At 38.7% G+C, this 24,759-nt stretch overlaps 3 protein-coding genes across 3 annotated transcripts; 2 read left to right on the top strand and 1 right to left on the bottom strand.

Moving 5' to 3' along the window:
• Positions 1-2,560: 2,560 nt before the first annotated feature.
• On the top strand, positions 2,561-4,210 carry LOC145910552 (barrier-to-autointegration factor-like). The gene is made up of 2 exons (XM_082997720.1): positions 2,561-2,754; positions 2,812-4,210. The coding sequence occupies exons 1-2, from the start codon at positions 2,629-2,631 to the stop codon at positions 2,953-2,955; spliced, it is 270 nt and encodes an 89-aa protein (XP_082853846.1). The 5' UTR covers positions 2,561-2,628; the 3' UTR covers positions 2,956-4,210.
• Positions 4,211-6,623: 2,413 nt separating this feature from the next.
• LOC145887686 (protein mono-ADP-ribosyltransferase PARP15-like) lies at positions 6,624-7,692 on the bottom strand. The gene is made up of 4 exons (XM_082978861.1): positions 7,556-7,692; positions 7,342-7,463; positions 7,036-7,207; positions 6,624-6,895 (listed from the first exon to the last, which is right to left on the bottom strand). The coding sequence occupies exons 1-4, from the start codon at positions 7,638-7,640 to the stop codon at positions 6,624-6,626; spliced, it is 651 nt and encodes a 216-aa protein (XP_082834987.1). The 5' UTR covers positions 7,641-7,692.
• Positions 7,693-18,638: 10,946 nt separating this feature from the next.
• Positions 18,639-23,352, top strand: LOC145902100 (uncharacterized). The gene is made up of 9 exons (XM_082989963.1): positions 18,639-18,821; positions 18,881-18,925; positions 19,476-19,511; positions 19,567-19,677; positions 21,560-21,723; positions 22,034-22,175; positions 22,244-22,374; positions 22,475-22,595; positions 22,654-23,352. Exons 1-9 carry the CDS (start codon positions 18,645-18,647, stop codon positions 22,801-22,803), a joined length of 1,077 nt encoding a protein of 358 aa, XP_082846089.1. The 5' UTR covers positions 18,639-18,644; the 3' UTR covers positions 22,804-23,352.
• The last annotated feature ends 1,407 nt before the right edge of the window (positions 23,353-24,759 follow it).

The raw sequence follows: 24,759 nt of genomic DNA, 5'->3' as shown, positions 1-24,759 counted from the left end.
TATGAACATTAATTTCCCAATTTCATATTTCATGTATATTAAAACATTTCGAATTTGAGACATGTATAAGTGTTATACATGTATAAAAGTTATACAGGTATAAAAGTTATTCAACGTTAAAACAAGGATTATTTGTTCGTTGCGAGTTTCGCGTGTCACTCTTCTCACGATATGAAAGCAACATACGATGAATACCAATGGTAGGGTGGAAATATTTTTCCGAACGCTAGATAGTTGCAAGTTTCGCGTGTCACTCTTCTCACGAAATAAAAACAACATACGATGAATACCAATGGTAGGGTGGAAATATTTTTCCGAACGCTAGAAAGTTGCGAGTTTCGCGTGTCACTCTTCTCACGAAATAAAAACAACATACGATGAATACCAATGGCAGGGTGGAGATATCTCTTGCAAACGCTGCTCAGGTATGGACTTGTCTAAATAGATTCTAAATACCGCAAAGGTAGAGCCGGGCTTATGTCAACATACCACCTGTCTTTGACGCCACGAACCTTTTGTCCGAGTCTTTTAACCAAGTGATCCGCATTCATCATAACGTCGTTGCTAAAGAAGGTTATTGTTGAAAACCAACCGCCGTTGCCCACAGTTGGTCCAACTTTTCCTTACGGTAAGGTGTTGTGCGCAGTGGTTTTGTCTCTCATATTTTGTATCTAGCTTTAAATTCTTGCGCGGACCAAACACTTTTCGTTACTAAATAGATAAGGAACAGTGTAGTGACACACCAATATTGGTGATCTGCATTTGGTTTGAGTGATGTATCGATTGTTGCGCTAAATTTGCAAAAAAATTGGCACAGTTAAACGTGGACTTATGTTTACCGAAGGTTCGTTTACTATTGAACTAGGATATATCAGTACGTTGCAAAATTGTCACGTATGGCAGCAATAACAACGTAATATTTGTGTCAGCATATTTTAATAAGGAGTTTAAGTAATTTACTGATATGTAAACGTTTAGAATTAAATTGAAGATAAACACAGGACTTGGATGCGGGCAATATGTAAAAAAGCAATTCTCTGGTGGTTTATTACGTTTATTCTCACGTGTGTTTTGTGGCCCTTTTTGCTATAGTTTAACAAACGTTTTGTAACTTTATATTCAATCAGTAACTACGCACAATAGACCAAGGTTTCTTTAACTGTGTCAGTAGTGCCGCGAGTGTTCACCAATGGTTTTGATAAAAGTTTCGTAATTTTGTGTAAAATTAGAAAACACGGTAGTAATTTTGAAGCGCCTGCTTCTTATACCACTGCAATCATTACAGTGGCTTTTTTTGGGTCAAGAACGAAAAACGTTTAGAACCAAAAGCTGTGTTTTAACGAACATTTGTCCTGGAATCTTCACCTAACCAGCACACATCGCGTGAAAATGCTGATATTACGACACTATGTAAATTCATTCAAAAACTTGAAATGACTTGTGAAGTTTGGCGTAAACGAAATAGGACAGTCCAAATGAGCTGTGAAACTCATGGTACTTTCAAGTTTTCAAAACAAGCGAAGTGTTGCACTATTTATTGCAACATGTTGTTTTCCAATGTTTCAGAATTAATGATTAACCAACAAACATCGAGTTATTAAAACGGCACCGATCACTTTGTGGAGGGCGTATGTTAAATTGCAACACTATATGCAATAAATCAAAGCGCGCCAGAACAAAAGTGACAAACTGCCTTCAGTGAAGCGTTGCCAGGATATGTTTTTAACGTGTTGTTCCCCAGTGTATGGGTCATTGCAAGTTTTGTCGGACAACATGGCGCAAAAAATTAATTGCTATGATACCGACCAACTCGTCATCGCAATTGAGAGGTTGGTTGCAGCAGCTATAGCAGGAAGAAATGACTTTTTTCAAAATAAATTTAAGTTTTGACTGTGCAATATGGTCAGAATATGTAATTTGGAAGGTTAATAATGTTAATTTCTTGTTGCGGATGTTTTTCAAACAGACTCTATGGGTACAGAGAGTTTGTTGTCCAGGCACGCTGTGATTTATTGCCGTGTTGCAATCCAACCTCTGGCCCTCCACCAACCCGATTAAATAACGGTGTTGATCGGAGACGTTTTGTGATCTTGCCGTTCGTTGGTCAATCATTAATTCTGGAAATTTTCAACCAATCTTGTTGTTACACATCATCCAGGACGTTTGTCGTTTTACTGGATAAGGATTTGGTATTAGCAACGTGAAAATGACTTTGTGATACATTTTTCACATAACAACACAAGCGATCACGTTTTGTCTACAACAAATATTTCCCTTATACTTTTAAACAATGACGTTCACTGAACTGAATTTTTACTTTGTATGCCAAGACATTACATTTAGCCATACTTGAAATAAAAAACGGTTTAGGCCTATATTTGGGAAACAATTCCTCTTAGATGGGCTTTACAAGAACGCGTGTGTTGTTGACCGTTAAGAAATGTACTTTGACTATATTTTGTATTAGTACATTTTTGCGACATATTATGACGCGGTTTCCCTTTTTCTTTATCACTGCTTTCCCTGAAATAAAGCTAACTATTTCTTTTTAAAGGCAGAAGCATGATGATGCCTCTTTAACTCAACCAAATATTTCACTGATATATATTGACTTGGAACAGAATATAAATGGCAACGAACAGTCGCGTTCACACCACTTTTGTTCAAAGACCAATAATGGGAGCTTCCGTACTCAGTTTACCTGGAGTCGGTCCTGTTAATGCCGGTCTGTTAGCGAGTGGCGGATACACAAAGGTGAGTTATATGAGTGTATTCATTGAAAAATATAATCAAGACATATCTTCTACTCAGGCATCGCAGTTACTCGGGTATTATTTACTACATAATGAAGATATGAACGCTTTCGTTTCCCACATGAAATCTCTACAGATTGCAAATTGCTACGCAGTGGCAATTTACAACGGTTTGGCGAAATGGGTGTCGTGTCATTTGTAAATGTAGCTTTAGTCCATGCTGATAATCCGAAAAAAATCCTTTTCATATATATTTAAACTCATTTGAAGAATGCTATTATGCCTGTTTCTTCTTCATTTTATAGTTCAAACTGAGAACCGTATTTACTCGATTGTATCCCGCGGCTTATAAAGTTTTTTATCCTACCGTTTGTGCGGCTAATATTCGAGGGCGGCTAATATTCAAGGGCGGCGTGAATTATTTAATGTCACGCCGATAATTTGTCTGCGGCTCTGAATTTCAATGAAATTCACCTTTAATACGCTCTGCCTTGCCAATACATTTTATCACACACAGTTATCAGCGTACCTAACAATTTTAAACGACAATTGTTATTGTAGGGCACCTAACTTTGCCTTTAACATTTACGTGCGGCTCATAACCGAGGGCGGCTTACAATCGAGTTAATACGGTAGGGACTATCATAAACGGGAGCAAAATAACTGTAATGTTTCGTCACTGGCGACGACCGTGCTAACGCTTTCGTAAACTGTTGTGTTTTTAAGTTCAGTTTCCACACTTCGCTGGCAATGGCACTATCTTTCTACTGTTTTACTGCTGTATATATTTTACATGCCTCCACGTCAACGATTCTATGTTAAACTTAAAAAGATCATAGTTTTTTTAACGTTTCCTGTCTCGGTCCTCATCAGTCATAATTTAAGAAAATCCGATGTTGCAAATTGGTGCCGCGAGTGAACTAAGATGCTATCAGTGTGGAAGGTGCACTTTCATAATACAACAGAAGCGGAAGAAAGAGGACATGGAGACAATAAAAAATTGTGGGTCCAGTCTGATGTCAACTGCCAAACCACGGAACTTTTGCCAAATACGAAGATTGGCCGGTTTTGAACTTTTGTACAGCGCCGTTGTCAGTTTGGAGCTTGATCTACGTCACTACTTGATCTACGCCAGTAACTTGTGACAAGTGGCAGGAAGAAGTCGCTGCAAACAAACATTACCGGACTTTATGAATTTTCCAAGTTGTTTGAACCAAAAGATGTTTACACACTCCGCTAGTTATGCATTTCCTTTTCTAACGTGCTTTGCAAGTACTGGACCTGGCACTCAATAACACATGCTTGTTAGGTTTTACGACTCATAATTCGCAGAAAGTGAAGCGTCGCGTACTACGTTGATCGTTGCAGTGTCATGTATACAAGTTTTTTGAAACTTGCAGTTTCTTTTCAAAAGACAGCTCTTTTTTAAAGGTAATAGCGATAATTGTACATCCAGAAATAGACTCATCAGACCCGTTTGTTTTTAAATATCATCGTTTCAGTTGGCTTTGGGGTAAGGAAAAATTAAGAAAGATAACGACTTGATGGCGACTTGTATTTCTGTTATAGTCACCAAGACTGGTTTTGTGTCTCGAAGCTGTGTCAATTTCAGATTTTTTTAATTAGTAATATAAGGTCGCAAAAAGGTCACATTGTTCGTCACTGGTGCTATGCCTGCCCTTGTGTTAATGTGTGTAGTTTCCAGTAAACCCATTTCTGATCGCGTAGACTCAAGTTTGGCCATGCAGTTGCCAACCCTAAAAATAATCATTTTCGAATTTCCAGGAAAATACAAATTTAATCCATATATACTTGATCGAGAAGTTTTAGACATCACAATAAAGTCTGCAAGGATTTTGAAAACATATTTTTGTCTAACTTTCATCTCGATTACAACACGTAATGATGAGGTGGGGAGACATGAATGCAAACTAAATCAATACTGACACAGCCAGCCATTTTTTTGCTGCAATATGGCTCACGTTTCGGTTGTCATGCCTCCTGCAGAAAATGTGAACAATACAACGTGGACAATTTTGAGGCGCACAAACTGAGAAAAAACGCCACAGTAAAAAGAAAGAAATGAAGAACAATAAGGAGAGGCTGGGCGGACACATCTACACTACAATTAACAGTAACCAATACGGATTATCATTGTTTTTGGAGTGCACGAGGTGCAAGGGCAGAATTGCCTATAACAAGTGTGTGTACACTGGGGGAAACAGGGTTTGTTTTTTGTCACTGAGTGACAACGCAAACGCATTTAAAAAAAACATCCTCTTGTACCTGTTGGACTCGCGTTCCAAAATCACCGTAAGAAAACCCTATCCTATAGTTGCCCCTCACCACAACACCGCCTTAAGCCACGATTTAGCCGGAGAAAGGAGCGGGGATAACGCTTCACCAACGAAACCCACCTCTTGTTGTTCTTCAGCGTCACCTGTTATTAGCAATTTGGCCGGAGTATACAATGAGCGTCATACCGCCCTCATGTGTGCGATCGGGTGCGCGGAACGAAACGAAAGATACCTGTTGGAGTGTGTGGGCTTGCGGTGCACCCTTGTTAATAGAGTCCCCTGCTCTTCTCTTCGAACATGAACATCTAAAAAGGATAACTCGCCCCCCCCCCCCCTACTACCGCTCCATTGTAAACTATGTGTTCGGTTCGATACAGTTTTCATGCTGGAGCAGCGACTGCACGTCATTCCGTTGCGCGACCACGAATGTGTCATCCACGTAGCGTCTCTAAAACTAGCAGCTACGGCGATTTACAGCTAAGATGGTCAATTTAAATCAAGTTTTTTCATGTCAACCCACCACTGACTTTGCAGTTGAACTAGCTTCTCTGTATTAATTCTACGTTTCTGTTTCACACGCTCGGTTGCCACAGAAGTGAGCTGCTCGTTAGGTGAAACTAATTTCTCGACTCAACAGTTTCATAAAGATCATACAACTTATGCTTGCATTGTTTGTTTTTCTGACATTTAAAACTAGTATGTGAAAAAAGAACAGCGAAAATATTTAGAGCATAGGGTGCATTATTTCAATTGACTTCATTTCAGTAACTATTTAAAATTCTGTGAATAAATTTTACGCTCTCATGTTGTTGATAAATTACATTTGTGTCACTTTGGCGTTGTGTGCTGTGTTTTTAATCAACTGTCGTTGTTGACATTATTACGTCACTTCATTTTATTGGTTTCATAGGTGGTCATGTGATGAGTAAGATTAGTTTTTAACTGGCGCTTTGCAAAACAGCGCATATATAATAACTTCAAGGAGGCGCTTTCGTTAATCACTTTGGTCACGGTTACTATTATACTGTTTAGCATTCTGAGCAACCGTTTCGTACACAATTACTTTCATCATCAGTGCAATTTAGGTATAGGCTACAAAATCATCCGAAATGATGACGTCACTGCCGAGACCTCCTGGTGTAACTGATGTCACGTAATATGGCACAGGAGTGTTGTTGCGTTGTTTTTGTCCGTTCAGTTACCTGCCTACCTCAGTGCTTTCTTGGTTGTAGCTTATTCCTACAACGCACTGATGATGAACGCAGTTGTGTTCGAAAAGTCTGCTCAGAATGCTTAACAGCATAATAGCTTTGGCTTCTCTGTTTAAAATTATCCAACATATTCCAAAACAATAAGTTTTCAACTACACAATTTGCGAAAATTAACAATCGTTTGTCTGTGTGTCCTACTAACCTATAACAGGGATAATACAGTTCTACAAAAATCGTACAGAATTTGCAAACGATATTCTGCGACTTTCAGCTTTCATGATCAATGAATGAAATTATGATAGTGAAAAGCAACATTAACAGACCAGTTTTTGATACAAAGACTAACGTGCAGCGTTGCAAAGTTATACTTTATAAGTAAGCAAATACAAAGGATAAGCAGAGAAATCACGAAAAATTGCAAAACTGGTGGGATTATTAATTCGGTATACAACACTGTCGAATGGGCGATTGTCTTCTTGTATCGGGACTGTACTTGAATCTCTACTACCTGGGCAGTAAGTTCCAGTAATTACTTCAGCCAAGAACATGCATCTGTTCCCTTGTGAATCTTCATTTGTAAACTCGTTTGAATATTTTGCGGTCGTAGCAAAGTAAACTCCTTTTCCAAACTTTCCTACAAGCAATTTGTTTTGAAACTTGAATATACAATTTGAATACTATTTAAAACTATTTTATGAATAATTAGAAATGAGTGCCTCTACCGGTTATTTTATGTAAAAACACACGAACTGTACTTTTGACCTCGAATCCTACCAATTTTTGCATGACTTCTGTCAAAAATGTCTTTCAAAATTATTTCACTGGTAGCAGCATCAGTTCCATGGAAGAGTTCGCGGGTTACAGGTTGGTTTGGTACTTTTTTCGCAATCTTCTTTTTCTGTTCTTGAAACTGGTTCCACAGAGTAATGTTTTGTATTCTGGCCAGCTACAAATAAAATTAAATGTATTGGTAAGGTAATTTTGTGTGATTATAACTCTTTCATATCATTGGTATTTGTTTTGCGTCAACTGTAACTAAACTTTGCTTATCTTGAAAAAACATCAATAATAGATTTTTACCGTAACTGCATTTAATTTCAAAGTTTGAGTAAACTTGTAAAGAACTTTGTGATATTCTTGAGAAGTTGGTGAAACGTTTACTTTTCTTGTATTTTTTCCCTTCATGTCATCCCAAAGTGAAGCTAAATGTAAAAAAATTTTGACAAAAACCAGTCACATTGTTACATTTTCACACCAATATAAAAGCCATAAATATATATTTTATTCCAAATACCTTTATGCGCATGACGCATGTTGAAAGTCACAAGTTGTGGAACTTTAATCTTTGCAAAATGATGCAACGCATTGATTCCGCGCATGTTTGGCTCGCAAAACAAATTTGCACAAAGTTTGTTTACACTAAAAGGACAAACCCGCTAGCCACAAAATAATAAAAATGTGACCGGCGAGCGAATGGGAACACCAGGATAAGTTGTTAATAAGCGTTTGCAGTGTAATTTATGAATTTACCGTATAATATTAATAGCAATAATTAACACTAACCACCAAGTAGCAAAACAACAAAATTGCATTTAAACTACAGTTTTCTTAAGTGACACTAATTTATACCAACTACGGGCAGTCAAGATTTGGTTTGCAGGCCGTAGTTTGTCAGTGTCTGTTATTGCACGATTAAGTACAATAACCCATAAATGTTGGAAGAGTACTTCGCCGATTGATTTCGCTAACTATCACTTTATCAACAGAACAAAGTGTTGTACATTAGGAATTTGTAGCAACGTCTATGTCCGGTTTCATTTCTGCCAATTGCAAAGCTTAGTACTTCTTTTTTTTTCAGTAAGCCTCCTCTGTGGTTAACGCATAATTGTTATTGCTATATTCTTGTTACATCACTTTTTGGTAACAAAATTATGAATAAAATCACAAATATTTCGTCTGCACGCCAACTATAAATACTACACCTCACTAAATGCCGAAAAGTGTTGTCCTCCGAAACTTTGATAATTGCAACTAATTCTCAACAATAAGCACCACTTTGAATAACACCTGTATTACATGACGAATACTTTGGATCGTTTGGCGTAGTGATTTCGCCCACGTGCTTCAACTTACGTACCAGGAAGTTACGTAAGACATGTCAACCCAATCACAACAATCAGCTGCATTGTCATATCTGTATTGAAGATGGAATACGTATGCAACACAAGCGAGACTGATGTTGGACCGCTTCTGTACCTAGTTGACAGTGTAACGGCAAGAGTTCATATGTTTGCATAATCATGTCATATAAATGCGCATTGTTTGATATTGTTGCAGTAGGACAAGCGTAAATTGCGAAAGGAAAACATTATGCCATAGAAACTATTGAACAAAACACCGAGGAACAAATTTTGTAATTTCAGAATCTCAAAGCATTTTTCGGTTTGTTTAAGTTTTGAAAACTCGTCTACATTGTAACGTAACTATGCACAAAATGTTCAGATCTTGGGTCAGGATATACCAAGGATCATTCAATAGGGTCTCCTGGCATCTTCACTCCTCCTAGACTTAAGACATATGTTGGAATCCAGCAACAAAAATCGGTCAAAATCAACCTGGTGATTCTCTTCTGCCTCCTGGTGCTAACATCAGTGCTTCTGCATCCTTTCATGCGGTTGCTTCGCTTGTATATAAGAAAATAAGCAACCACCATGTAGATGAACATGATAAAGTTGATTGACATTGTCGTTGATAGTTTCTCATGTCATTGCTTTTTAAAAATATAATCCCCACAAGACCATTTAAAGCCAATTATAGTTAAACAGCCAAAAAGTTGTCATTGGCGACACCAAATGTCGTCTCGAGTCGCGTCCAACAATGTCAGAAGCGCTGGAATATTTTATAAACTACAGCACACTTATCTATCCCCTCAAGCGCTTTGAATAATTGTGGCAAAACAAGACTTGGGTAATGAAATTTCCAAATAGTTCCATACCGCGCCCTAGGAGGCAAAACTTTTTATATCCGACTCTCTAGGTGTTAGTAAAAGGATGTGCAGTTTGTGCCAATGGTAAGCGTTTCTCTAAGCTACTTTCTGTCAAAATGCTTGTGTTTAAACCCTTGTATTGGTAGCTGTTGATGTATTAAATAATACATTTAAAACAATTTAAGTGCGGCGGAAATTTTATTTCCTTTTCACAAAAAATTGGTGCTTTTTAGCCGTTTGGGTGTTTACATTCTAGCTTGGAATATTCTATCAAAACATTTTGGTTGATATAGGAATATTTTATTTGCAGTGTAGCATTCTGCTTTGTCGGCTGACATGCATTGATAAGGGGACACTTGTACGTTCGTATTGGGATAATAATTTGCTGTTTTCAGTTTCAAAGCACCCAAATTATGTAGTGGCATACGTCATTTACTCCACACAGCCAATCAAAAGTGAACGATGGCGTGAGAGGCGAAACCACTTACCTTTATCAAAATCCGTAAGAGTGATAAAAAGTAAGTCCTTCAGCCAGTCTTTCGTGTGACAGCCACGCATATGTAATGTCGCTTGGCCACACTAACGAGCTGTCATAGAAATCGCAGGTAACCGTTAGAGGCGATAAAGAGATATGACGATAAAATTGTGCAATACTTGTTTTCGTGCTAGTCCGACCTCCGACCACAGCAGGTGGTAAAACACTAAAAACATGCAACGAAGACAATTCAGGTTGAGGTTTTTTCTAATTCAGGTTATAAGTGACAGCGTATGGTAGAGCGTAAGGGTTAAAGTGGGCGTATTTGTGGAAACGTCATTGCGACGTATATTTTGCTTGAGTCCATCAAGCGATTTATGTTGTGATGTAATTTGGGGTTTTTCTCGATCTGTTACAGCTTCCGTCAGCAACTATCACATTTTTTTCCTTTTGAGTCAAGAAATTACTTTCACCCAACGTGTTGCTTACTTGTGTTGCAACAGAGCGTATCAAGCAGTAACGTGGCTTTAACAGTAAAGCTGGTTTATATTTAAATCATGTATTTTCAACATGTCAAGGCACTGCAGACTTTGTAGTTTCACTATTAATGCTACGTTGCTGGCTAACGCGTTGAGTGAAACTAATTTCTCGATCCAATTGTTTCCTAAAGGTCATACATCTTATCTTTGCCTTAGAAATGTTATATCGTTACCTGAAAACAATGAAAACAAGCTGAGGTGAAAATTTGTTAAACTAAATAAGCAGTGAAAACATTTACAACACAAGGAGCTTAATTTCACTTCATTTTATCTCAAACTAAACATGATCAACAAGAACAGTAACTATTCAACTGCTGTAACTATATTTTACACCCCCATGATGTTGATGAAATGACACCATGTTTTCGTGTTCTATTTTACTTGAGATGACATGCGACAAGTTGTAAGACAAGATTTTCATATCAGCAGAAGTCGTTTTTTACAATCAGGCCAAGAGGTGATTTTCCCCCAGGGATATGTTGTGTATGACCTTCAGAAAACCGTTGGGTCGTGAAATTAGTTCCACCACATGCGCTGCTCACGTGGGTTGCAACGGAGCGTGTCAAACACCAAACCGCCTTTTCAAGCAAACAAACGAAAAGCCGAGAATTTTTCATAGCGACCCCAAATGTCGTCTCGAGCGGTTCAGCAACCACCTTTGGGTTGCCCAGATTCGGACGGTACTGCAACAAATTCATAATTAACAAAACTAATTGATGCATAAAGTTCATATTGCTATGTCACGAAAGCCAAATTGGTCATTGTGTTGTGTGTTATTTCCAGTTTGATGGCGACTGGCGTTGGCCCAAGATTGACCATGTCAACGCCAGTGTGCTTTGCCTTCAGGCCGCATCTCTGTATTTCTATAGAAAAGACTTTCCCGGTTGGGAAATGGCCTTCTCGAACTCCTGCGTAACAGAGTAAAATTATGTGTAACAATGCAATGGGTCATGCATGGGCGCCAGTGTTTTGTTTGAATGAGCGCAGATGCACAGGCTGTTGCCAGGGCGATTTTCAGCGTGTTTGGGGCAGTTTTACTATGGTTTTCAGGGTTATTAGTCAGGCAGTAAATTGGTAGAGGGTGCTGTTGAACATGTAGCTAAAAAACTACCCAAATATTGAGGTTGATTTTGTGAAAAAATGAATCACAGAAAGTATGGTCAATTTGTGATTTTCTGTTAGTGCCGACCCTTGCCTAGGAATTCTGGCCAAATTTATAATCGAAATAACTACTTTAACTGCTCCCCCGGGGGCATTTTGCCCCTCTGTTGGCCATTATTTTGGCCTAAAAAGCAGAAAAAAGTGTAGGTTTGTTTTGTGAAAAAATGAATCACAGAAAGTACCCTCCATTTGCGATTAAGTGAAGCCACCAACCCTCCTCTACACAATTCATTAAGAATTAGATGTCTTGTAACTGTCTTGGGGCCGCCCCGGGGCTGTTTGTACACCACAAGAGAAAACTGTAACCAGGTGCACAATGACAAATGACTTGTAAAACTCAAATTTTAGGATTTAATTGTGAGATGCGGCCTTCAATGTATGTTGTACAACGTTGTTTCACAAGGCTGTCTGGCGCGGCCATTTTGTCTCCGACCATCATTTGCGTTTGCAAGTGCTGTGCCTGGAATTCTATTCTATACTTTATCGTTTGCCAAGTAAACTGCTTATGTGAAAAGGATTGAAGTTAACATTGCCTGCCTTGTGTCTTCATGTTGGCACTTGGTAAGAATAAAATTGTAAATACAAATTGGAAGATTGATTTGTGACTGCCGTATTTTTGTTTAAAACAGTCACTGTGTTTAACAGCATATTCACTGCTGTCTTGGCGGCGAAAACTAGTCAACTATAAGAATCTCAAACAACATGTACTATCATCAAGGATATATTGATCGACTTGAGAGCACAGATACATGTGTAGATACATATGCATACATGCGTTTTCCACAAGAAACAGAAAAAGAGTTACTAACTGAAGCAATGAGACGCCATTGTAAACACTCACCGAATACTTGTGACTTTAAGAAACTTCACCGCGTGTTATAAATTGTTCGGTTAATTTAACTCCTAATTCCTTTAATTCAAATAGAAAATAATAAGGATTATTGCTACTTAAAACAGATACAAATTGTTACTAGTTTGACACATACGACGGGCCAAACGGATCGTTTAAATCTTGTGTTAAAACATGCAAGATTTCTATTGGCAAAAAATATGAAATAAACGTTAAGGGGCAACTTTTCGCTGTTACATGATTAGTTCGAAACCAGAAGAAAGGAGATTGCCAAATTCTAGCCTCAAGGCTGATGCCTTTTAAAGTTCAAGCACCCTAAACTCTAAAGTGAGGTTCACCTAGGAACTCTATGCCTAAACTAAACGCTACCACTCGGATAGGCGGTTCAGCAACCACCTTTGGGTTGTCCGGATTCGGACGGTACTGCAACAAATTCATAATTAACAAAACTAATTGATGCAAAAAGGTCATATTGCTACGCCACGAAAGCCAAATTGGTCATTGTGTTGTGTGTTATTTCCAGTTTGATGGCGACTGGCGTTGGCCCAAGTCTGACCATGTCAACGCCAGTGTGCTTTGCTTTCAATGTATGTTGTACAACGTTGTTTCACACGGCTGTCTGGCGCGGCCATTTTGTCTCTGACCATCGTTTGCGTTTGCAAGTGCTGTGCCTGGAATTCTATTCTATACTCTATCGTTTGCCAAGTAAACTGCTTATGTGAAAAGGATTGAAGTTAACATTGCCTGCCTTGTGTCTTCATACTGGCACTTGGTAAGAATAAAATTGTATGTACAAATTGGAAGATTGATTAGTTCGAAACCAGAAGAAAGGAGATTGCCAAATTCTAGCCTCAAGGCTAATGCCTTTTAAAGGTCAAGGACCTTAAACTCTAAAGTGAGGTTCACCTAGGAACTCTATGCCTAAACTAAACGCTACCACTCGGATAGGCGGTTCAGCAACCACCTTTGGGTTGTCCGGATTCGGACGGTACTGCAACAAATTCATAATTAACAAAACTAATTGATGCAAAAAGGTCACATTGCTATGTCACGAAAGCCAAATTGGTCATTGTGTTGTGTGTTATTTCCAGTTTGATGGCGACTGGCGTTGGCCCAAGTCTGACCATGTCAACGCCAGTGTGCTTTGCCTTCAATGTATGTTGTACAACGTTGTTTCATACGGCTGTCTGGCGCGGCCATTTTGTCTGACCATCGTTTGCGTTTGCAAGTGCTGTGCCTGGCATTCTATACTATACTATACTCTATCGTTTGCCAAGTAAACTGCTTATGTGAAAAGGATTGAAGTTAACATTGCCTGCCTTGTGTCTTCATGTTGGCACTTGGTAAGAATAAAACTGTAAATACAAATTGGAAGATTGATTAGTTCGAAACCAGAAGAAAGGAGATTGCCAAATTCTAGCCTCAAGGCTAATGCCTTTTAAAGGTCAAGAACCCTAAACTCTAAAGTGAGGTTCACCTGGGAACTCTATACCTAAACTAAACGCTACCACTCGGATAGGCGGTTCAGCAACCACCTTTGGGTTGTCCGGATTCGGACGGTACTGCAACAAATTCATAATTAACAAAACTAATTGATGCAAAAAGGTCATATTGCTACGCCACGAAAGCCAAATTGGTCATTGTGTTGTGTGTTATTTCCAGTTTGATGGCGACTGGCGTTGGCCCAAGTCTGACCATGTCAACGCCAGTGTGCTTTGCTTTCAATGTATGTTGTACAACGTTGTTTCACACGGCTGTCTGGCGCGGCCATTTTGTCTCTGACCATCGTTTGCGTTTGCAAGTGCTGTGCCTGGAATTCTATTCTATACTCTATCGTTTGCCAAGTAAACTGCTTATGTGAAAAGGATTGAAGTTAACATTGCCTGCCTTGTGTCTTCATACTGGCACTTGGTAAGAATAAAATTGTATGTACAAATTGGAAGATTGATTAGTTCGAAACCAGAAGAAAGGAGATTGCCAAATTCTAGCCTCAAGGCTAATGCCTTTTAAAGGTCAAGGACCTTAAACTCTAAAGTGAGGTTCACCTAGGAACTCTATGCCTAAACTAAACGCTACCACTCGGATAGGCGGTTCAGCAACCACCTTTGGGTTGTCCGGATTCGGACGGTACTGCAACAAATTCATAATTAACAAAACTAATTGATGCAAAAAGGTCACATTGCTATGTCACGAAAGCCAAATTGGTCATTGTGTTGTGTGTTATTTCCAGTTTGATGGCGACTGGCGTTGGCCCAAGTCTGACCATGTCAACGCCAGTGTGCTTTGCCTTCAATGTATGTTGTACAACGTTGTTTCATACGGCTGTCTGGCGCGGCCATTTTGTCTGACCATCGTTTGCGTTTGCAAGTGCTGTGCCTGGCATTCTATACTATACTATACTCTATCGTTTGCCAAGTAAACTGCTTATGTGAAAAGGATTGAAGTTAACATTGCCTGCCTTGTGTCTTCATGTTGGCACTTGGTAAGAATAAAACTGTAAATACAAATTGGAAGATTGATTAGTTCGAAACCAGAAGAAAGGAGATTGCCAAATTCTAGCCTCAAGGCTAATGCCTTTTAAAGGTCAAGAACCCTAAACTCTAAAGTGAGGTTCACCTGGGAACTCTATACCTAAACTAAACGCTACCACTCGGATAGGCGGTTCAGCAACCACCTTTGGGTTGTCCGGATTCGGACGGTACTGCAACAAATTCATAATTACCAAAACCTATTAATGTATAAAGGTCATATTGCTATGTCACGAAAGCCAAATTGGTCATTGTGTTGTGTGTTATTTCCAGTTTGATGGAGACTGGCGTTGGCCCAAGTCTGACCATGTCAACGCCAGTGTGCTTTGCCTTCAATGTATGTTGTACAACGTTGATTCACACGGCTGTCTGGCGCGGCCATTTTGTCTCTGACCATCGTTTGCGTTTCCAAGTGCTGTGCCTGGCATTCTATTCTATACTCTATCGTTTGCCAAGTAAACTGCTTATGTGAAAAGGATTGAAGTTAACATTGCCTGCCTTGTGTCTTCATACTGGCACTTGGTAAGAATAAAATTGTATGTACAAATTGGAAGATTGATTAGTTCGAAACCAGAAGAAAGGAGATTGCCAAATTCTAGCCTCAAGGCTGATGCCTTTTAAAGTTCAAGCACCCTAAACTCTAAAGTGAGGTTCACCTAGGAACTCTATGCCTAAACTAAACGCTACCACTCGGATAGGCGGTTCAGCAACCACCTTTGGGTTGTCCAGATTCGGACGGTACTGCAACAAATCCATAATTAACAAAACTAATTGATGCATAAAGGTCATATTGCTATGTCACGAAAGCCAAATTGGTCATTGTGTTGTGTGTTATTTCCAGTTTGATGGCGACTGGCGTTGGCCCAAATCTGACCATGTCAACGCCAGTGTGCTTTGCCTTTAATGTATGTTGTACAACGTTGTTTCATACGGCTGTCTGGCGCGGCCATTTTGTCTCTGACCATCGTTTGCGTTTGCAAGTGCTGTGCCTGGCATTCTATTCTATACTCTATCGTTTGCCAAGTAAACTGCTTATGTGAAAAAGATTGAAGTTAACATTGCCTGCCTTGTGTCTTCATACTGGCACTTGGTAAGAATAAAATTGTATGTACAAATTGGAAGATTGATTAGTTCGAAACCAGAAGAAAGGAGATTACCAAATTCTAGCCTCAAGGCTAATGCCTTTTAAAGGTCAAGGACCCTAAACTCTAAAGTGAGGTTCACCTGGGAACTCTATGCCTAAACTAAGCGCTACCACTCGGATAGGCGGTTCAGCAACCACCTTTGGGTTGTCCGGATTCGGACGGTACTGCAACAAATTCATAATTAACTAAACTAATTGATGCTTAAAGGCCATATTGCTATGTCACGAAAGCCAAATTGGTCATTGTGTTGTGTGTTATTTCCAGTTTGATGGCGACCGGCGTTGGCCCAAGTCTGACCATGTCAACGCCAGTGTGCTTTGCCTTCAATGAATGTTGTACAACGTTGTTTCACACGGCTGTCTGGCGCGGCCATTTTGTCTCAGACCTCTCTATGTCACGAAAGCCAAATTTGTCATTGTGTTGTGTGTTATTTCCAGTTTGCTGGCAAAGGAAAAGCCGAGTTTAAGATAACCGAAATTTTTTTGTAGCGATAACAAATGTCGTCTCGAGTTGCGTCCAATAATTTTACAAGCGCTGCTATTTTTCGTACTTATTTAATAACTAACTAAGGGTTTTTTGTCCCAATTTCCCGTCCCAACCGTTCTGTTAGTAATACGATCAATGACGCTTCGACGAAACACAAAACATGGCGTCCAAAAATGTAACGGTGATTGGTTTGAATCTAAATTTTAATAACAGATGTTCCTTTTCACACTGGTTTGGTTTATACAAGGATGTGAAATTCGTTTTCTCGTTCAGCCAGCTGCGACATTTTGAATGTTCTTGCATTTTTTGTGCGTTTTCGTCTAAGCCCATTTCAGTCGTGTTCAGGACGAATTAAAACCTTTCAATCTAATTTTCAACTCGCATGTGTTTTCATGTGTGATTTTCGTTGTTTTTACTCACTGATAAACGTTATAAAATAGGCAAACATCTAAAAGTGTGCGTCGTTGTCTTGAAGTATATCAGGCAACACAAGAGAAGAATTAGACTAAAACGTTTTACTCTGCTGGATTCCTCAACATAGCATGAAAAGTAAACGGTTACAGCAACTTTAAATCGAGTGTTAAGCACTTATCTTTTATAATTTTGTCGTTTACCTGATGCAATGCGACAAATTCAAAAGCGCACACCTGCAACCCCTTTTGTTTATCTATTTTCGAAATGGTGTAAAATTGAAGCAAATTCAATACACCTCCTTCTATCGGATAGACCGCGAGAGCGATTGAGCTCTTGCGCAAAAAAACGAGAGGAGCGATTAAGCGAAGCGCATTCAAATTCGCTATAATTTGTTATGTAAACGGAATTACTGATCAAGTTACGTTGTGGTGAAACTCATTTCTCTTCCAAACGGTTCTGAATTGTGTAGGGGCGAAAGTCGTACATGTCTGCAACAAAATAGCATCTGATAAACTGGCGGTGGACGGTTCTGTATGTAATACGACCAGCAGTGTGACGCTTGACAAAGCAAAGAAAACCGTTTAGGACAACAATGTAACAATGATTGGTTCGAATTTTTCTACCATTTTCGAGGTGTTAACGATCCCGTTGCAAACGGAAGTTTATTGTGTTTGGGGTGAAACTCGTTTCTCGACCCAACGATCTGTTTGCAATATGATCAGTGACGCTTTACCGGAACAACACACATAACGCGTTTAACAAACAATCAGTTGAATTAGCTTTGTTATCACTTCTATATATAAGTCGCGAGTTTGAGTCATTTTTATCACTAAACAATATCGCGTCAGATAAATTTGTTTTGAAGTTTTATGTATCACTGTGTTTTTTCTGACAGCCTATACGAATAGATGCTGTAAAATCGTATGCGTTTGTACATTTGTCAACCTGTTTATTTTTTTTATTTGTGGGTTGATAACTCTACCTCTAGCTACTCACAACGAAAATCTTGTTTGCTCTGATGATCTAATAACGAGTAAGGTTAGTTCAAGACAGGATGCCACTGGACTAGCCAGTATTACGATGTCATGTATTTTCATTATGACATGAAACCCTGTAGAAGCATTTTTGGTTGCTGTCTAGATTGGTTTCTGTTTCTTCATTTCGTTGGCTTAGTATAAATTGCAATCACGCAAAAACTGTTGAAAGGAAGAGGATGTGTTTCTTTAATACCGCAAAGCTTTGTTCAATTAAGTCATACTTATGTACTACAACACAGAGGTAACCAATCCATAAATCAAATTACTCCCCATCACATCAAAGGGCGCCTTGCATTTAAGTTGTTAAATAATGACCTTTACATCAAACTTTTGTTACATTATTGCGTTCTCTTTTTTGGTGCATTGCCCTTGTTGGTGTGGTGCTGGTTAGCAACAAATGTGGCGATGTATTTTTACTAAGTTATTAGACCCAGCGTTCCAGCGTTTATTGTCATGTTGCGAACTGATAGTAGGGTAAAGTCACAATAATTTCTCGATCAATGGCTTCGACAAAACATGCCGCGTCTAACAAACTATAGCGATCTGTTCTCGGGGCAGAGTCATTTGGTCAAACGGGATTGCAGCGGAGCGTCAGAGAATGTTATTACTTTATGTAATATTTTTTACTTAAAATTCCCCAAACGATGATTGTGTGACGATTTAGGTTTATGTTCAACCCCATGATGTTTTGGTAAAACGCTTGTTTACATTTTGACTTCACTGTTTACCACAATCTGAACTTGCGTTTACAGGCAACTTTAAATGATTTTTAGATCCTGGCTGTTCATAATAATTATCCAACCTCACTCAACATTAGAGTTGAAATTAAAAAATCCACTGTCTAGCAAGGTAATTCCCTTATCAAGAACCATGGCATCTTCAGCTTCTTCTGGAACTGGCAACGACGCGAAGAGCAGCAACTTAAACCAAAAAAATGAGGCACGTTTAATTTATGACACAAATCATCGATTAAAACAATAAAAAATGCAATTTGTCAGGTGACTGGCACCAGTTCACCAGATAATTCAAACCAACTACCAAAGGTAAGTTCGGTCTTTGGAAAAATCTTATATTTTAAACTATTTGATGAACACTCTTAGACTTTCAAAAGAGTAAAAAAATATTTTAAATTATGTTAGTTTAGTTTGTTACGTGACGTCCTTGTAAACTTTACAACATAGCGTCAGCAAGCGCAGTTTGAAAACCACCGCTTTATAGCGTCACTGATCAGGTTTTGGGTGGATTAATTGTTTTGGGTGAAACTAATTTCTCGTCCCAACCGTTCTGTTTGTAATTCAATCAATGACGCTTCGACGAAACACAAAAACAAGAGATCCAACAATTTAACGGTTTTTACTAATAAATAGGGCACGTCAAACCAACCAAATAGGGTGCGTTGCATTTTCAAAATAGGGTGGGTTGCATTTTCAAAATAGGGTGGGTTGCATTTTCAAAATAGGGTGGGTTTGCATTTTCAAAATAGGGTGGGTTACAGTGTAGAAAAATATTTTTTTCCAAATGGTAATTTGAGGGACTTTTCTGCCGAAGTCCAACCAAGTTTACTTCTACATCTGACGCAATTTTTTTTTGTAGAATTTGGATCTCCTGTCATCTCGATTCGAAGATATGGTAGGTATTTATGATTATCCTCAAGCTCGTATTTGGCGAAGAAGCTTTTTTTTAGAATCTACAGAGGGATAAATTTCTCAGAACAGATTTGGCAGATATGATATGGGAAAACGTTCCCGGCATAGGTGCAAAGTATGCAGTTGAACTTAAAGAAAGAAAAATTAAGGTATTTTGTGTTCAAAGCAACGTTGTTTCTTTTTGTCGTACTGGTTCTAGCATCGCTGAATAATGAACCTTTTACATGGAAATCGCAATGAGCAAAAGATTACTTTGCTACCACGTATATGATGTAGATCATTTTATTGTAAATAACAATACGACGAAATTAAGTTAAATTACTTCTAAAGTGCATATGACATGGAAAATCGAAATGAAAATAATTCAATTATGAAATGATCATAACTTTTAATAATTTTAGGCGAAAAAATAGTGTGATACGGCCACAGGTTTCTGAGATACAGCTGATTAAAGTTACGTATAAACCGTTTCGAACGAAATCGTGAGAAACCGAGGTTATTGTTGCGTGACGTCATAGAAGGCGCTTTAGTCGTCGAGAGCTGCCAACTAGACTTACGTGTAGAAATGGAAAACATTGTAAAACCGCTTTAGGCGCTTTGCATTCAACAGGAGCACATCAAGTAAACAAAGGCAACAACCAGATTCTAACGGTTTATTCGAGCTGGACACAGACCCGTGTTGGGTTGACTTCGCTCCACAATTAGTATGCATTGAAGCATTGTCATTTTGTACACTCCCGCAAAAGATAATTCATTTCTCAGGCTGGCAACGACCGCTGAGAACAACCTTTAAACCATAAAAACTCGAATAGTAATGGACAATTATTCTGTCATACCACTAATTTTTTCTGGCAGTAGCGTAACCGCAACGGGTTCGCATTGCATTATAAATGATCCAATAAATTCATCTGAATTAAACCTACTTAAACGATACGGTATACATCACTAGTTATCGTTCAAGTTCATTATTACACAAAAATCAGCCACAATCAACCAATAAAATATTTTTTGCAATATAGTTCTCAACTAGATATGTTAGAAACATGGGATTACGTCAACACAAAGATGGGGTTAAAGTTATGTCATCACACCCACAATGACGTCATGCGAAGTCAGCGAGCTAAGAAACGTACCATCCCCGAAGTAGAGAAGTAGAGAGAAATGTTGTTGCTGTTGTACTTTTTTTGTGGCATTCTCCCATATTTTAAACTATACTTTTTTTGACGCGACTTCCCTCCGCTGTCATAACTGAAACTAAGTCTGCTATGCGTGTTCAAGCTGTTGACTACTAAATGGACTCCGTGAGCAGACTTATTTATCAATATCACGCGGCGAAACTTTAAATTACCGAAGAGGCGCGTAAGTGACTGGGCGAGTAACTTCCACTTCTGTGTACGTAAGCGCTTGTCAGTTGGTTTGTAAATGTCGGGTCCAGTTGAATGGCAGAGTCTTTGGGTTGCACAGTAAAGTGCGAACGCTTAACACGTATTTAACAAGTAACGATGAAAAAGGTTTGTCGTCGTGCCGGATGCCGAAAGGCTGTGGGAGATCTGCAGAAAGGCCTAACTCCGTCTGAATCCTTCGTTCTGCCTGCGTTCCAGTTGTGTGCTAAATTAAGTCAAAAACTTTCAGTGTAGTTACGACTTTAATAAGTTGACGGAGGAGCGAAAAACTTATAAAAAAATATGTTTGTGGTGGATGCATCTTTAGTTTTACGTGCCACATACAATTTAAGTTCAAACACATATCACACTCTTGTGTTATTTTAAATATCGAGCTGAATGGTAAATATTAAAATTGCACTTAGTTTGGTGCCCAACGGACGACGGTGATTGCATAGTCACCACAAAGTGGTCTTTGTCTTTTTTAAGTCTTTGGCAGGCCATATGGCCGGCAAGAATATCTACAGAGTCACACCAAGCTGAATTTGATGAGACATTAAAAGTCAAATCTGTCTGCAGCTCACAGAATTAAAATATCATTCTGAATTGATACAATTGTAGACTTGATTTTTGCAAACTTTTGCATCAGATTGAAGAACTTTTTGATTATTATTATCTTGGATCGGGTGGAAATCGAAAAACCTTCATTACTGAGTGTAGGAAAATCTACCAGAATCTCAAAAACCCGTTCTGGGCCGATGAAACCTTTTGGGCCTTCGAGATATATTTCAACTTACACAGAGGCAAAAAAACGTAAAGATTTAAATTTTCTACTTGATTCAGCGTCTGGTATAAATCTGCATTTGTGTGCGTTCTGGACTATACAAGGCCAAGTGTCTTGAGCAACGTATTAAGAATCTCAAAAGCAATAAATGAACTTACTCTATTGTGTGTCACATTTGAATTGTTATTTAGTAAATAAACAACCTATTTGATCAATGTTAGTACGATATAGCCTATTATTTGCAAGACATTTTTTGCATTGATGTAATTCCTTACTGAAAGCTCGAAAATTACAACAGTAGTAGTTTTTGCAATTTATTTCATTGTTTGCACGTTTCAGAAAAATGGGACCATTAAATAATGACGAAAACGACCAGTACAACGATTTTGTCAGACGTCCAATGGCGGGACGTCCTATTGAAGAGGTACCGAAAATTGGCGATAAAAAGGGAGCGAAGTTAAGAGATGCAGGGATTGACACGGTACGCAAGCTTGCTTCTGTTTCTAGGTGATTTTCATTTCACCAACTGCCGTGTATTTGTATTTTCAGGCTGAGAAACTGTTTGAAAAATTTGAGCAGTTGGAGCAAAAGTTTGAAGAATTGTTGGACAAGTGTGGTATTAAAAAAACGTCCGCACAAAAAATTCGCAAGGCTTTTGAAGAGTGGAGGAGAAATTTTAAGTACGTATTTTAATGGAGTACAATGGAAATACGGATGAAAAATATAACATAGTAAAGTTTGTAAAATATGTCACTGTGTTTTATTTACATTCACACGCAGAAGGCGTGTATCTGAAGAGGAGACATTTGTACAAAGTAGGCTGAATGGTGTTCTTGTTAAAGATATGCCGGGAATTTCACCCGAAACAGCTACCAAACTTGATGGCAAGAAGTACAAATTTGTAAGCAATCCTATTTTCCGACCAGGAAAGATTCCTTAGCTATCTTTTATATTTACAGGCGACACAACTGTTAGGCCGCTTTCTGATGGACAACTGCGACAGAGAAAGCTTTGTACAATTTATGATTGGACTAAAAATTTCTGATGAAGATTCGTCGCAAATTTATAAAAGTTTAGGGAATTGGTACAAATATCATGGACCAGTGTAAAACTTTGTAACACCCACTTGGTTTGCTGTAGTTGTGTTAGGAATACGTAGTATTTTCAAACGTTTTACCAAGGGTTTATACTGTAATGCTATACTTTTATCGTTTTAAGTTACATACTGGATAGCTATAGTGTTTGAACTGTTATATGTTATTTTGGTTTCTAACTGATGCACTTAAACTTCATTTGTTAACTGATGTATTCAGAAAATTACTGTTGCGACACTGGCGCTGCAAAACAAAACTAATTGATGCATAAAGGTCATATTGTTGTGTCACGAAACCCAAATTGGTCGTTGTGTTGTGTGTTATGTCCAGTTTGCTGGCGTTGGCCCAAGTCTGACCATATCAACGCCAGTGTGCTTTGTCTTCAATGTATGTTGTACACCGTTGTTTCACACACCTGATTGGTGCGGCCATTTTCTCTCCAAGTTCGTTTGCGTTTGCAAGTGCTGTGCCGTAAACTGCTTATGTGAAAAGGATTGAAGTTAACATTGCCTGCCTTGTGTCTTTATATTGGCACTTGGTAAGAATAAAACTGTAAATAAAGATTGGAAGATTGATTAGTTCGAAACCTGAAGAAAGGAGATAACCAAATTCTTACCCCAAGGCTCATGCTTAAAAATGGTTTTAAGGAAAAATATTGTTTCGTGCGTAGGGACGGCGTAGGTCAAATTTATTCGAGGTTGTTCATTTGCAAAGATTATCACCAGCCTCACAAACGTTTTGCACTGCAAGGCTTAATAAATATTTTTTTAATGCACAACATTTTTCATAAGATGGCATGTGAGGTTAAGAAAACGTTATGAACACAAAACATGATGAGACCTAACCACTACGTACATTTCTACATCAAATGATGTCACAGGATTTGGTGTCACCTTTAATTACACAATCAACTACACATCATATCTCTCTGTAGAAAATTGCCAACGTAATAGTTTATTGTGAGTACGTAGCATAACCATCATAATAAAAATATTCGATACTTTGCTGCGAATTAGACTCAGTAATTTACCTCATTATAAAACCCGAAAGAAAATTAATGATACGCTTCCGGGTAAGCTGAAACGAATATGATTTGCAACAGAGGTTGCAATTACAACGTGATAGAAAGGCTGACATGCATTTGTTTAACTGCCAGTGAAGATTTAAACATAAATTTTGACGAACTACGAATATTTAAGGTTTGGTTTGAAGTAAGCCAATATCATCGACTATTTTTTTAGAAATATGTTAATTCAACAGAAGTGTCAGTCAACTCCAATGTAATAACGAGTTGACTGCATGGACTACATACATCCCACGTTGGATGGCGTCTAACGACCTAGCGTTGCCGTTTGAACTAGTCTGTCTTATGATGACAAGTATTACGATATGACATTAAACCATGCATAGAAGCATTTTTGGTTGTTCCGTTGGTATGTTTCTGTTGCGTCATTTCGTTGGTTTGAGGTACCAATTGCTCTTACGCGAAAACCGTTAAGAGGGTGTGGATGTGTTGCTTTATTAAATCGTGGCTTTGTTCAATTACGTCGTATGTTGACGTAGTCTTTAAAGAGACGGTAGAAAGATAGACCTTCCACACGATGCATCAACCGACCCTATGGGGTCTCTACTTTCCACGCTACGACCCATCGAATATGTGGTGCTAAAAGTACACATGGTCGGTTTCGGCCTTTTTGCGTGTATACGAGCGAAATAACTGGGGGTCTTTGATGGGGTCCCAACTCAAAAGTGAAGGCTGCTGCAAGCTGAAATTTGGTACGCTTTGTCACAAAGGACATGTCTTTCGATCGCTCCAAATTTCGATTCGATAAGTAGTTTGCTTGTGACGTCACAATGTTTCGTAAATCGTCCTTGTTCTAAACGACACTAGGTGTCGCACAAACACAGTAGGTACTTGAATTTCGGTGGACGGTAAAGTAGAAAGATAGACCTTCCACACGATGCATCAAC

The sequence above is a fragment of the Ascidia mentula genome, chromosome 1 (genome assembly GCF_947561715.1).
Source record: "Ascidia mentula chromosome 1, kaAscMent1.1, whole genome shotgun sequence".
NCBI classification, from domain to species: domain Eukaryota; kingdom Metazoa; phylum Chordata; class Ascidiacea; order Phlebobranchia; family Ascidiidae; genus Ascidia; species Ascidia mentula.
The sequence above is the reverse complement of the archived record's forward strand: the minus strand, read 5'-3'. Positions and strand labels throughout refer to the sequence as shown.